This window comes from Fistularia commersonii, chromosome 12, assembly GCF_037954325.1.
Source record: "Fistularia commersonii isolate RoL2024-O1a breed Wild chromosome 12, RoL_Fcom_v1.0, whole genome shotgun sequence".
In the NCBI taxonomy this organism is placed as follows: domain Eukaryota; kingdom Metazoa; phylum Chordata; class Actinopteri; order Syngnathiformes; family Fistulariidae; genus Fistularia; species Fistularia commersonii.
Window position 1 is genome coordinate 3,586,804 of NC_141295.1, and position 13,828 is coordinate 3,600,631.

Sequence of the window (13,828 nt, forward strand, 5' to 3'; positions counted from 1 at the left end):
GCGAGATGTTGCATTACGTCAGATATTCTCGACCATAACAAGGCTGACGCTCTGGAACCTGAACTCTCAATTAGCTGCAGAGGGAATTCTTCAACAAATTTAACTGCAAAACATGGAATTTTCAATGTCTTTTGCAAATAAACTGTCACATTATGGTGTGTTATAATATTTAGCATATAGCGTAATGTGTTTTTCACCCTTTAGTGGTTCCTGAGGGGCAGTTTCATTACACCTCTGTCAAAATAACCCAACCCTATTGCGTGATTGCATTCATACATGGTCATATATTTGGAGAAATAATGAAGAGTAAAGGTGATTTCTAAATTAAAAGAAAATGCACTTTAAACATAATTGCATCGTTTTGTATTTGGCAACTCCAATTTTGTTCAAACAATGTTTTTCAAGTAATACAGCTACCGAGTACCCCGCCACATGACGACTGGAAATTATGATTATAATGATCATTATCATCATCATAGCAACCATTAGGTTACAAGTCATACTCCCATCTCCATGGAATTATTATTTTAATAAGATATATGAAACAAATTTTGGTCCTCAAAATTGACGTCTTTTAAAACCATAAGTCCACGCCACATAATCAGCTCTAAATCCATCTCTATGCTAGATTCAGACCTGCAAGTCGGTTTAAATTCATATTTATTGAGCTTTGAACTTGTTACATTAACAATTGAAGCACATCATTATGAGTGACAATAGAACATTCATTGTATTCTCGTGTCGTATTCCCAGTCTATGGGAAATAGGTGATATGAAACCGATGTAATAAATATAGTATAAATATGTGCACAGTGAAAAAAAAAGTAAAAATGCATTACCTATGTAAGGAGAACATGATTATGGAATGCATCATGTCTAAAGATGTCCAAGTTATATATAATTGCAAATACATACTGAGCTGGAATCACAAAACCCAGAAAGCATTTTTAGTCTTTTTTTTTTTTTTTTTTTTTCTAGTGTCTGGAAGAAATTCTCGACAAATACTTACTATTAATGAATGAGAATCAAAATTAAAAACAGGTGATTACAAAATTTACATAAATGGATACTTTGACAACCAGCATCCAGCCAGTATTGTTCTCATAAGGCACCAACATTTGTGCTCCATTTTTTGGGGGGGAAAAGAGTGACTGGTAGGCTGAAGATCCGTCTCCGCTCTTCGTTGCTTATTTCACCCTTCATAAAATGTCAAATTTGCGGCAGAAATGCACAATTGCAATTTAGTTTTGACATCTAGATTTTCCCAAATTAGAAAGTCGAGGTTTTTTTTACAGGTGTCCACCCAATTATGGAAGCATATAAAATGGACCGCCCCAATATTTACAAAAATAAAATGGAAATAGCGTCACATTGGAACATCAAATGCCTGAATGAAATTCTGTATCACGTCTCCATGACGCATGGTGATGTAATAAAATGCAAACTGCTAGTGTCTTTTTTTTTTTTTTTGTATCCATTGCCTCTTAAATATTCAAAATAAATGGATACTTCATAATCCTTCAGCGGTGATGTATGAACATATCAATACAAGGGCTACAAAGTATGTCGCTGTTATTTTTCACTTTACAGGGATGTCTCATTCTGTGAGGTAAACGGAAGAACTGATTATTTTTCCCGACTACAGCAGTACAAATGGACAATTGCACATGTACACGAATCATCATGTTGACAAAGTGACATCTCTGTAGTTAAAAATACAATTTACACAAATCCAAACAAGCTAATGCTGGTTCATCTGATGACAAAACTTTCTGCAGGGGTCAAGCACACAGGGAACATCTGTGACCTCCGCCCTTTACCCCAAAGAGCCGATGACAGCATCAGAGGTCTGGAAATGAAGTGACTTTTTCGTAACTATGGAGTTCTTCCCCTTCCAGGTTATTGTATTTGTTCCTTATTGCCTTCCGTCGGTTGGAAGGGGGAATTTTCGAGTAACGATTGGCTACATGCGTGGAAAAAGGGACTTTAGGGGTTGACAAAATAACCCCCGTTTCTGTTAAAATGCTACCGTTGCATTCGTATGCAATATTTTGAGCCCAAATCATCGACGCGGCGTCGCTGCCGCAACTCCCCGAGATTTTTTTAATGTGTATTTAGAGTTAAGCTACGGTATAAAATGCTAACAGGCCATCCCTACTGAGGATGCTGGAATAATGGATTACACAGTGTATCACTAAAAGTGTAACAACGTACTATTACTGCGATTTAACCGTTTCCTTCTTGTAACCACTGCTTTTTTTATTCTTTTTTTTTTTTTTGCTAACAAAAAAATTGTCTTAGCAGCAATGAGCATTCCCGTTCGGATTGTGGAAGATGGCTTGTTAGCTTGTTTTGATTCGCATAAATCGCAAGATAGACAGACACCCACAGACATCAGTTAAAACAACCTCAAGTAAAGAAGGTTTTTTTTTTGTTTTTTTTTTTAAATCGCTAAGCTTCTTCATATGTAACATTTAAGGGCTCGGCAGCAGCTTGACTTCATTTTGGATTTAGTTGGGAAGTTTTGAATGATGCCTCCAAAAAGTAACAAACACCAGGGACGTCTTCTGGGAAGTTGGCCGGAAGCTCTTGTCGGCTCCTGGGAACGAACACAAACTCCGGCCGATCCTTCAGCAATCTGGGACAGGGAGCGCACAAATAAAACATTAATTTAACAACAATGTGGCAAATTATTTGACACGAGAGGAAACACAGCGCCGCTCTAAAACAGAAGTTTCCTGTCCAGAACACTCGTCTCTCTGAACCTCGGAAAATGACTCGGTTCAGATCAGCGGGGTGAGAGTACTGCATATTGTAAATGAACAACATGTCCTTATCCTTCGTTTTTTTTCCGTCTGCAAGAGGTTAGCGCGGCGCTGCTTCGAAAATTAGCAGCATTATATCACCTGTGAGTTGTGGGACTAATGTTGATTTTTCTCGGTTGGCTGCAGGACTCAAACCTATTGGCCAACGTGACGTTATTCCCAAACAGGCAGTATCGTGGCATCTTCACACCGACAACGCCTGCCAACACCGAACCGGTATGCAGGCCGATACGCATCTGGAAGAAAAAAAAAAGAGGAATATAGTGGTTAAAAAAAAAAAAAAAAAAATGCAAATCTGTATTTTTTGCTATTTCACGTAAATGCGAGTTGCTATTCTTATTTTTTCAGGTCAATAGCACAAACCGGTGCAAATGTACTAATGTGCAAAAGTTAATTCAGACCGCTCATCGGATTTATTTATACCATTGGTCCCCAAACTACGGCCCGGGGGCCGGATACGGCCCGCCTCCGCATTTTGCCCGGCCCCTGAACAATACCAGAGATGCCTTATGATTTTATAATCATAATGCCAATAATAATACAAATATAATCATAATGAAATCTACTGGGATAAAATCCGTTGAAATGTGTTGTGTTGGTATCAGTTTGGTTTCATAGCCTGCTTGCTTTCTGGATTTCACAGTGAATGTTAATGTTCCTTGTTTTGTTTTTTTTCTGTGAAATACTTGAAATGGGTTATTTGGTTATTGTTTATATCATTAATAATGTTATTTTTTATTTTCTGATTTTTTTTTTTCCTGTCAAGATCCCAGAAAGGGTTCATTTGTGGTGGCTTTCTGGAAAATGATAAATGTTTACGTTTAGACACCTATGCGATCGTCACACTTTTTGTCACAAACTGGCCTCCCGTCAGAGAAGGGAAAAGTTATTTGGCCCTTGCAGGAAAAAGTTTGGGGACCCCTGATTTATACACTTATTCATTTTGATATTTTGTCCAAATTTGGATGCCATTGAATTTGGCATTTGTATACATACATATAAATTATATTTGTATTACGGCTCAAAGAGCCACAAACCAATGATGCAAACATCGATGAGTTGTCAATAATAAACCAGCAATGAGCAATTTCACACATTTTTCCAGTCTAATAAACAACACGGTGCGTTGTTAAACGTTAAAAGTTATACATTTCTTTCCATTTGGTTCTTAGTTGAGTAGATCTACATGAATCGTTCTCACCATTGAAGCTCTGAGCCTCAATGTCAACATCTTTCATTCACTTTCATTCATTATTTCGCTTCTTCGCTTACTAAACTACCTCTTCTATGTTACTAATGCATTGTCGTATCGTGTTTGCTTGCTGCGCGTATGACAATAAACGCTTTGAATTGAAATAGAGGTCGATTCGACCGATAAGGAAAAAATTGCAAGAGCAGAAACGAAGCAATTCACTTACCTTACATGGTCGCAACTCTTTTAATGTTAGTAGTTTGAGTAATTCATTTCAGAATAGGAGATACTTCCCTGCGAATGACTAATCCCTATACACGAGACCTATTAATATCGTTTATTTCGAACTTTTTTTAACTTCATCATCGAGTTAACGGCAGTAAATAGCGATTGACCTGTATCGGTTCTCCAGTTGGCGTCGTCACTTCGTCCGAAAGCTCCATCATCTTTAAGGCCATTAATGCAATTTGGACGGCGTGAGTCTCGCTTTCCTTATGTAATCCGCCGGCTACGCAATAAGCGTCCCCAATGGTCTCCACCTGTAGCGGAGAGTCACAAAAAATATCAATAAAAAAGGCTTCCAGTGACTTTTTGTACCTCCTCCCTTCTAAACCCAAGGCGTTACCAAATAATCTGACCGAAGATCGTCGTTTGACCTAAATGATGAAATATGAATATTCAACAAAATGATAAATACGGGCTTACATCCATCTGACAGTGGAGGACAAACGTGCAAAAAAAAAAAAAAAATTGCACGACAGCGTCATCCCTTGCCATTTTCGAAAGTTTGGTGGTACTTTTCTAAATCCAAGACGTAAATCTGGAGTCGAGAGCCCTCGGCGGCTTTTTGGCGGAGACTATTTTTAGGGGCCTTTACATGTGGAGTGGAAACAGGGTCCCGTTGGAACTTCCTCGCGTTTTACGAGATATTTGTCAAACACGCCGCTCTCTCTTTGTAATACTTCGGTGACACTTTGATTATATTATCCAACTTCCCCGCAGATTAGGGACCTCTGGCAGACATTATGGTAGCCGCATGATCTACAGTACAAAGTTATTCGTCGAGAACCCCCTCCTCGCCACCTCCGCGTTAATCTTACACAACTCGCCGAGGTACTTGACGGTTCATATGTTGACAAAAAGAAGAGTGTCATTTTAAATTTCTGTTAGCTACTGTAAATGTTTCAATAATTTCCTCTCAAAATGTTCATTACCCGAGAAGGGTTGGCGATTATACTCAAGACGCAGAAAAATGCTGAGTGTCTAAAATCAAAATGCTGTGTTTACATGATGAAGTTGAAGTGAGCATCTTCTATTTATCATCCATTTAATTTTTCATGATTTATAAAGAACCCGGGGGCTGACTGATACACACTGCTACGGGTTCAAGAATAAGAATAAGATAAGAATAAGAGCAACTTTATTAATCCCGAAGGAAATTGCTGTGCCAGAGTTACAGAAAATATAACAGTAATAAATAATAAAAGAAAAGGCAGAATTAGAAAAAAAAATAAACTATAAACTATAAAGTGTCTCAGTGAAACTATAAAGTGTCTTAGTAAACAGTGATAAAACTATAAGTGTCTTAGTAACAAGTGAGGTAAGGAGTGCACAATAGTATGATAAAAGGGAAAATTGTCGTGTAGCTGTTATGAGATGAGATGAAATATTGCACAGTTTCTGAAAATTACACAGTTCAATAGTTCAAGTTTAAAAAAATATAGCTTTTAAATCTGCAGAGAAAAAGCAATGCACTGAGGCGCAACAAATACAAAATGAATTGAAATCCCAAACTGGCGAAAATGTAATTTTCTTACAGCGTGTAGGTGCTGTATTTATTCAAGACCCGATGCATGTCAAATATCATTTAAATAAGATATTGTGGCAACCACATCCTGCCTACACAGGCTTAAGAGACATATCGGATCGGTCGTGATTCGCGGAAAAATTCCACTATAATCCCGTCGATACGAAATTTCCGAACCCACCTTGTAAACATCCAGCTCTCCGCACTGATGGTCAAACCTGGTGTAGAGCTCATTGAGCATGGTGATCACTTGCATCGGGGTGCAAAGCGAGCAGACCGCCGTGAAGCCGACCAGGTCCGAAAAGAGCATCGTGACTCGGTCGAACTTCTTGGCCTGAACCGTTTGGCCCTGCCACAGCTGCTGAGCCACGGTTCCGGGGAAAATGGAAAACAGGAGGTCCACCGTCTTCTTCTTCTCCTCCTCCAGCGCTTGGTGAGCGTGCTCCAGGGCCGCTTTGGCTTTTCCCAACCGCTTCTTCAAACCGTCCTGCGCTTTGGCCTGTTCGCCGACCAGGACGACGTCGCGAAGAGCGTTGTGAATAGGGATGTCTGACAAATACAGGCCGCGGCCCGTCAGCTCCTCCAGCTTGTCGACGCGCGGGGAGCCCAGGAACAAGATGACGTTGGACTCGGAAACGTAGATCATTTGGCCCTTGAGGTCCATGAGCTGAGAAACAAAGCGGCGGAGGGTCAATTCCCATGGAAACGGGACCAAATTTTACCTAAAATCCTCATCGCTAACTGACCGAAATGTATCGATCGCCGTACGAGACGATCGTTGCGGTTGTTTTTTTTTTTTTAATAATATGAGAAAAGAAATACACATTCAGTCAGAACATGCAGATCTTTGCACTTAAGACCTTAAAACACTTTATAGCCTTGACTTTGACACTTTATAGTGTTTTTTGTATTTCTTATTCCCCCCCCCTTTGTTTTTTTTTTTTTGTTTTTTTTTTTTTACTGTTTATAAAATCTCCTACTATTATTTATTATTGTTATGTTTCACTTAAAACTCTGGCACAACAATTTCCTTCGCGATAAATAAAGTTGTTCTTATTCTTATTCTTATTCTTATTCTTATTCTTATTCTTATTCTTATTCTTATTCTTATTCTTATTCTTATTCTTATTCTTATGAGAGTCAGACACTTAAAACTCTGGCACAACAATTTCCTTCGCGATAAATAAAGTTGTTCTTATTCTTATTCTTATTCTTATTCTTATTCTTATTCTTATTCTTATTCTTATTCTTATTCTTATTCTTATTCTTATTCTTATGAGTCAGACACTTAAAACTCTGGCACAACAATTTCCTTTGCGATAAATAAAGTTGTTCTTATTCTTATTCTTATTCTTATTCTTATTCTTATTCTTATTCTTATTCTTATTCTTATTCTTATTCTTATTCTTATTCTTATTCTTATTCTTGTGAGAGTCAGACTGAGATATCAATATACATAATACTGGCAAGAGAAAATGACTTTAAAAAAAAGGAAAATTTGCAATTATAGCAATATAGGAAAAATCCCATGGGTACATGTTAATTTGCCTTACTCAGGGGCGAAACTATTTTCGGCGCAGACTAAAATACCTCGACAAATATGGAAAAAATGTCAAGAAAGCGCATAGGTTTTTATGGCGATATGTTCTAACGGCGATACCCTTTTCATTCGGGTCAAAACAGGTTCTACGTTTTACTCTAAACGGTCAAATAGTCTCAAAATCAACAGCGTTCCGATCAAATGCACATTATATCACCGCAATAAATGTTTAAGGAAAACATTTGCAAAGTCATAACAAAATAAATCGTGCCGAGCTTTTACGATTTCCAAATTCATACCCGGCGTTTTTTTAATTTGTACACAAGCTAACAGATCTATAAAAACGTTTATTCGCTTATTTCGTAGATCGGCTCGCGTGAAAGGGATTTATTTACATCGTCGTCGCTTAAAATATACTGCTCGAAAAAATAAAGGGAACACTTGAACAACACAATGTAACTCCAAGTCAATCACACTTGTGTGAAATCATAGTGTCCACTCAGGAAGCAACACAGATTCATTTTGACTTGTTTTAAGGACATTACATCAAAGTTGGATCAGCCTGGAGTTTGTTTTTACACTTTAATTTGGAGTGTGATTCCTAATCCAGACCTCCATGGGTTGATACAATTGATTTCCATGGATCATTTTTGTGTGATTTTGTTGTCAGCACATTCAACTGTGTAAAAGAGCAAAGTATTTCATAAGAATATTTCATTCATTTAGATCCAGGATGTGTTTTTTAAGTGTTCCCTTTATTTTTTTTTTGAGCGGCGTATACACCTCCGACCGTAAAGCTAGTCGTAAACGTCGTTAGTCATTATACCGCTGACGTGTTTACTCTCCGAGACTCTTCTTTGCTCGTCATGGCGACTCGTTACATAAATAGCACGAGCACGGCTGCGCCGCTGACGGATAAAACGATGTGACATTTGCTTCTGATCGCCACTGGGGGGGTCCAACGTTGATCTCCACCTCGGGCACCACAAGTAAAGGCGGTAATAAGCTCGGCTGCTCGGCACGTTTTCTCCGTTTTACTCGATTCGATATCAAAAACCGTCGAGCGGAAGACCTTTTCCGTCACGGGAGTCGTTTTTAAATGACGTACCTTCCCGGTGCGATCGGCGCCGGACGCTCCGTGCTTGATCCGGATGATGAACTGGGTGTTGAGCATGGTCAGGATACCTTGAAAGGTACATTTGATCTGAGGGGAGACGATCGAGAAGTGTTCTTGAAAGGTAGCCGACCGCCGAGGTCCGTCCTTCCTCGTCAGTCTCTTCCTGAGCCCGTGTCCGATTTGTACCAGAACCAAATCCTGGTCCAGGATCAGATGGAAAGGGAAGATGGTGGAGAACAGAGAGGTAGGAAGCGTCCCGGTCGAGGTCGCCCGTAGAGGACTGGGACTCAGGTTTTTATCGTCCTTCACCACGACCGTGTACAGAAGACTGGGCTGCGGACCGGATTGCAAGATGCTGTCTTTGGCGCCGGGCGGGTCCGTCAACACGTCCACCGTGGTGCGATACAGCAGACGGGCGGCCGCTTTGATAACTCCCGGGAAAAAGAGCTCGGTGGTCAGGCGGGGGTTGAAGAAGTAGACAGTGAGCAGACCCGGATCCTTGTCGAAGCAAAGCACCGACGGTTCGTTTACGCAATCGTCCCCGTCCGGTTTGCTCAGCGCGCTGCTCTGTTTCAACAAGACGTTGAAGCTGTTGAGGAAGTTGTGGAGCGCGCCCCCCACCACCCTCAAAATGTGTCCGTCCTCCTCGTAGCACATGTTGAAAAGCTCCTCGCCGAGGGAGATCTTCAGAGCCTCCAAGGGTACAGCTGCGGGAGTCACGACGACAAACAGGCGGAGGTTTTGTTTTTTTTTTTCCAGAGCCGAATTCGCCATTTTAAACGCGCGATCGGGTTCTACGTACCTGTTTCGGTCGAATAGATGTTCATCATCTCCACTAGATGTTCCGGTTTATCGCTACAAGGCTGATGATCCGCGCAGCATCGGACCAAACTAGAAATACAACGCATAAACCACGGATCAGCAGTCCATATTTTACGATTCGACCCGTAACATAAATCTAGACGGACTCGGAACGGATTGACGCGACAACCAAGATTTTACATCTCGACGGCGATAAAAGTTGAATCCTTAACAAAATACAAAAAGTACCGTCCAAGAGTTCTTTAAGCACCCACCGGCACACCTCTTGTTTGGCTTTTCGTTGAAGTCGTGGCGACATATGTACCGTCATTTCCCCGACGATTGAGCGAACCCCAATATTAGCCGCACCGGCTAGCCGGTCGCTATCTTGGGCTTCCTCCTCCGCACGAAAACCGCCAAAATCGGAGTCGAACGGACTCAGAATTTCCTTTCATCGGTCCGACGTGAGGAGGATAAATGTTTTAGCGGCGTGAAGCAAAAAAAAAAAAAAACCATCCATATATCAGCCGTATCGTTGTTCAAGTGAGAAAAGTACTTTTCGGAGGTTTTCTTAATCTTCTATCACCCGATAGAATCCGACAAAACGGTAAAACAAGCTGACGGATTCATCCCGACTTGCGGATCCTTTTCTATTTTTCTTATTCTTTCCGCACAGATCCGTCCGAAACGCTTTAAAAAACGATTTTTTGATCATTAAATCAATCCCCGGATTAACCCGGCTATTCGACTAATCATTTACCGGTGGTTCGTCACACCGAGGGCGCTTGAGAGAAACAAATGCTCGATTATTCTTTGTCTACTTGCGGTTGCGCGGGTTTTTTTAGACGAGTACCTCATCTCTGTCTGGGAGGGTAGGAGACGTGAAGGCCATGTGAATAAAATTCAGAGCTACGCTGCCGCTCTAGGTGTCGTCGTTGCTAAGGCGGCGTAGTGACAAAATAAATACATAAATAAATAAAGCAAAGGTAGACGGAACGGGTGGGAGGTCAGGAGGGTACCTCGCCGAATCCCTGGCTTGGACCGACAGCCTGATCATCCTCTGGAAGGCAGCGTGCAGCCTGTGGAACTGAGCGATAAAAAAGTGTCCGGTGAGTCTGACTGGAATTGAAAGCATCTTGAATTACAGGGACGTCCATAAATGTGAGGGGAAAACAGAATAGGAATAAAATTAAATTAAAAAAAAAAAGAAAAGGGGGAGAAATTTTTTTCACTTAATTTTTTTTTTTTTTTTTTTTTTTACATATCTGCACATGAATGCAGAGAGTGACAGATGCCAAAATAAAAACATTAAAAAATAAATAAGATTAGATTAAAAAAAAAAAAGGGGGAGCAATTTTGAGTGGAAAAGGGAGGCAAGGGGGGTCTTTTTTTTTTTTTTTTTTTTTTTTTTTTACATATCTGCACATGAATGCAGAGAGTGACAGACGCCAAAATAAAAACATTAAAAAATAAATTAAATTAAATTAAAAAAAAAAAGGGGGAGCAATTTTGAGTGGAAAAGGGAGGCAAGGGGGGTCTTTTTTTTTTTTTTTTTTTTTTTTTACATATCTGCACATGAATGCAGAGAGCGACAGACGCCAAAAAAAAAACATTTAAAAAAAATAAAATAAAATAAAATAAAAAAAAAACGCATGTTCCCTCTCACTCTTTCTCTCACCTTAGGGCACGCCAGTTTGCGGATGCTTTCCCCGAGTGTGTGCAGATTAACTTTGGCTCTGCTCGCCTTGAACCGAGGCGGTTCCCCTCCGTCTCTCTTTCGATGCACGTCCTTAAAAACGGGTGAAAAATCCCCGGCGTCCTCCTCGTCCTCCTCCTCCTCCTCCTCCTCCTTCTCCTTCTTCTCCACCGCTGCAGCTGCAGCCGCGGTGCGCTCCAAAAAGTCCCCTTGCTCGCTTCTCCTACCGGAGAACGGACACTCTCCAGATATCTTAAGTTCTTTGAGCTTTGCGCAGAACATCTTGATAATACTCTCAATTTTTTTTTTAATTTTTTTATCTAATTTCAGAGGGAGACAGTCGTGCAGCCGTGCTCTCAGAGAGAAATTCCATCATCTGGAGCTGCTCATCCACTATATTTACCTTCCTCCTCCTCTTCCTCCTCCTCCTCCTCCTCCTCCTCCTCCTCCTCGTCGTCGATTCCAACGCTTCAGCACCAAAAACGAGACTGCATGCAATATTCACCCAACCTGCATGGGCAAACGATGGCTGGGAACTATCATCAAACCAAAAGCCAATGAGAAACTAAGGTGGGGGAGAGAGAGAAAAAGCACCAATCCATGCACAAGTAGGGCTGGTGTAGCTCGACGACCTATCAGAGATGAGAAATTATTTCCAGTCGACTCCACGCATGCAATGGACTGGTTTATTTTTATTTATTTTTTTTTTGTTTTAGTGCAGGGTTTAGACTGAATAAACTGGTCCTTTTTTATTTTTTTGTATTTTTTTTTCTTCACTACACATACAACCCCTGCTGCTTGGAAACACTGCCATGAACCTGCATGTTTTATTCCTGCTGCAGCCGTTTGGTTTTAGGTCATCGCATATGTGTGTGTGTGTGTGTGTGTGTGTGTGTGTGTTGCGTTGCAAGAACTTGAGAAGTTACCAAGTGTCACAGGAAGCGATCCGTCAGGATGAGGACACGCCGATGATTGGATGTCATTTATAAAAATGGGGCTGCGGCGTTGCAGAAGAAGAAAAATATATAATTGTTTAACATAGTAAACCCATTTCAGAGCTTTAAATAATAAATCGTGTTGTCACGTGGGAGGCGTCGCACCTCTTTCGGAGATATCTCCGGACCGGAAAACTGCTTTTATTGGCCGATGTTGCTCTCAAAGAACAACTGAGGGTTTGTTTATTGGGTAGAAAGATTTTCTTAAACTCGCCCCTTAAGAAGGGACGGTTTTGCGTTGAAAAAAGACACGAGGCCTCTGGTCGAACTCGCGCACTTGACATTCTTTTCCACCCTCATTTGTTTCTTTGACAGCATCTCTTTTTTTTAATCATAGTGACCCGATTTGCAAAAAAACGTAATCGAGATATTACAAACTCTCCCGGCGGGTGTTGAAAATACCACCAAAAAAAACCCTCTCGATGAAAATGCAGCAAAAAAAACACTAAACTAAATCCATTAAATCCTATAAAATCCTACAAAATTGTAAAGAAACCCCATACAAACTCGTCGAGACATTGCTTTTTTTTTTAATGGTCACTTAAATAGCCTCGGAAATAACGTCCGATCGTCCAAGATGGGTGAGAAATCTTTAAAAAGAATAAGAAAAATGAAAGAATTCTTTTTGGTGTCGAACAAAATGCAACGATGTCTCCAAGCAGATCTTGCAGGAAAACCCATCGTGCATCCGCTGTGGGGAGAAACAGATGTTCCTGCCGCTTCTAACCGGAACCCGGAGGAGGCAACGCCAGCTGCGGTGATGCTACCGACTTATTTGTCGTGATTATCTACGACATGGATTCTCAGGGAAAAGACGAATCAATCTCAGAGCGGTTCGCTTTGGATTGCCGGACGTCACGGCTCTACTTTTGGTCAACGCTGCTGCAAAAACTGGGAAAATTGGAAAAAAAAAATGTCGTTTGCAGGGAAAAGCGTAAAATCGAGAAAGTATGCTTTCGGCAACGCCTTCTGAAACGCTTTGTTAATCCTACTCGTTATTTTGCATGATCGTAATGTTTTCTGACATTCCTATTCACCCATATCTTTTTTTACCGTTATCTACTTGCAATAAAAAAAATAAAAAAAATTGAAAAAAACATCAGGAACTCCAAGAAAGATATACACCGTGAGATATCGTAAATATATTAGACCTTGGACTGTCGGACCCTGTTTTCAGACAGAATCGAACATCCAAGAGCAAAAAGACGTTTAATAGATAAGAAGAGTGCATTTTCTCTGACGGAATTTCGCAGTATTTGTGTTCTTTCCAGCTTTTGAGCTCATTTGATGTAATAAAACCACTGTAATTACAAGAAGCTATTTTCCAAGTTAATATATTGGATGATGCTAGGTTTTAATCCCCATGTCAAGCAATGAACAGTGAACATGGTGTACGGTGAGGTTTTTTTTTTTTTTTTCTAATTATTTTTCTTCCCTGACTAAACACTTAATTCGGGGGATCGCAGACGAATGGCGAGGCAGAAATGAAAAACTCCATCTCGCCCTCCTTTTTCATGGGATACAAAGCAGCTCTGAAATGCTTTCTTTGGAAACAAGAGCTCAAACTGACCTCATTTTTAGCTCTGCCGTCTTTGTATTTTATGTGACTTTGTCATGATTACGAATAGTTAATATGGTCGTTTGAGATTAAAAGGTCATCTGATAAGCAAATTCTGTTACGTGCAGATGTTCAATTGCTCTAAATCGACAATCAGATGCAAGAGATGTGGATGCATATATAGTTTTGTGACAGCAAATACATAAAATATATCGCAATGTATGAAAATTCAGTTTGCCTGACATCCATCGTGAGGAGGCGGTGTAAAGGCCACAAGAAATCAATGACCGCATTTCA

General features: G+C 40.4%; 1 protein-coding gene across 2 annotated transcripts; it reads right to left on the reverse strand.

Moving 5' to 3' along the window:
* Nucleotides 1-2,363: 2,363 nt before the first annotated feature.
* On the reverse strand, nucleotides 2,364-11,260 carry LOC147228165 (guanylate cyclase soluble subunit alpha-1-like). 2 transcript variants are annotated; one of them, XM_086156098.1, is made up of 8 exons: nucleotides 10,961-11,260; nucleotides 10,302-10,369; nucleotides 9,284-9,372; nucleotides 8,473-9,188; nucleotides 6,006-6,491; nucleotides 4,413-4,556; nucleotides 2,907-3,061; nucleotides 2,364-2,638 (listed from the first exon to the last, which is right to left on the reverse strand). In XM_086156098.1, the coding sequence occupies exons 1-8, from the start codon at nucleotides 11,258-11,260 to the stop codon at nucleotides 2,500-2,502; spliced, it is 2,097 nt and encodes a 698-aa protein (XP_086012224.1). In that variant the 3' UTR covers nucleotides 2,364-2,499. The 2 variants fall into 2 exon arrangements, with proteins under 2 accessions (XP_086012224.1, XP_086012226.1); XM_086156100.1 differs by lacking the exon at nucleotides 10,961-11,260 and having other exon boundaries at nucleotides 10,136-10,349.
* Between the last annotated feature and the right edge of the window lie 2,568 nt (nucleotides 11,261-13,828).

Excerpts from the sequence above, each read along its gene's own strand:
- LOC147228165 (XM_086156098.1), bottom strand. The coding sequence starts at position 11,260 with ATGTTCTGCGCAAAGCTCAAAGAACTTAAGATATCTGGAGAGTGTCCG. Across the intron at positions 9,189-9,283 it reads CATCTATTCGACCGAAACAG|CTGTACCCTTGGAGGCTCTG; the intron begins GTACGTAGAACC and ends TGACTCCCGCAG. Across the intron at positions 2,639-2,906 it reads ATTAGTCCCACAACTCACAG|ATTGCTGAAGGATCGGCCGG; the intron begins GTGATATAATGC and ends TCCCTGTCCCAG.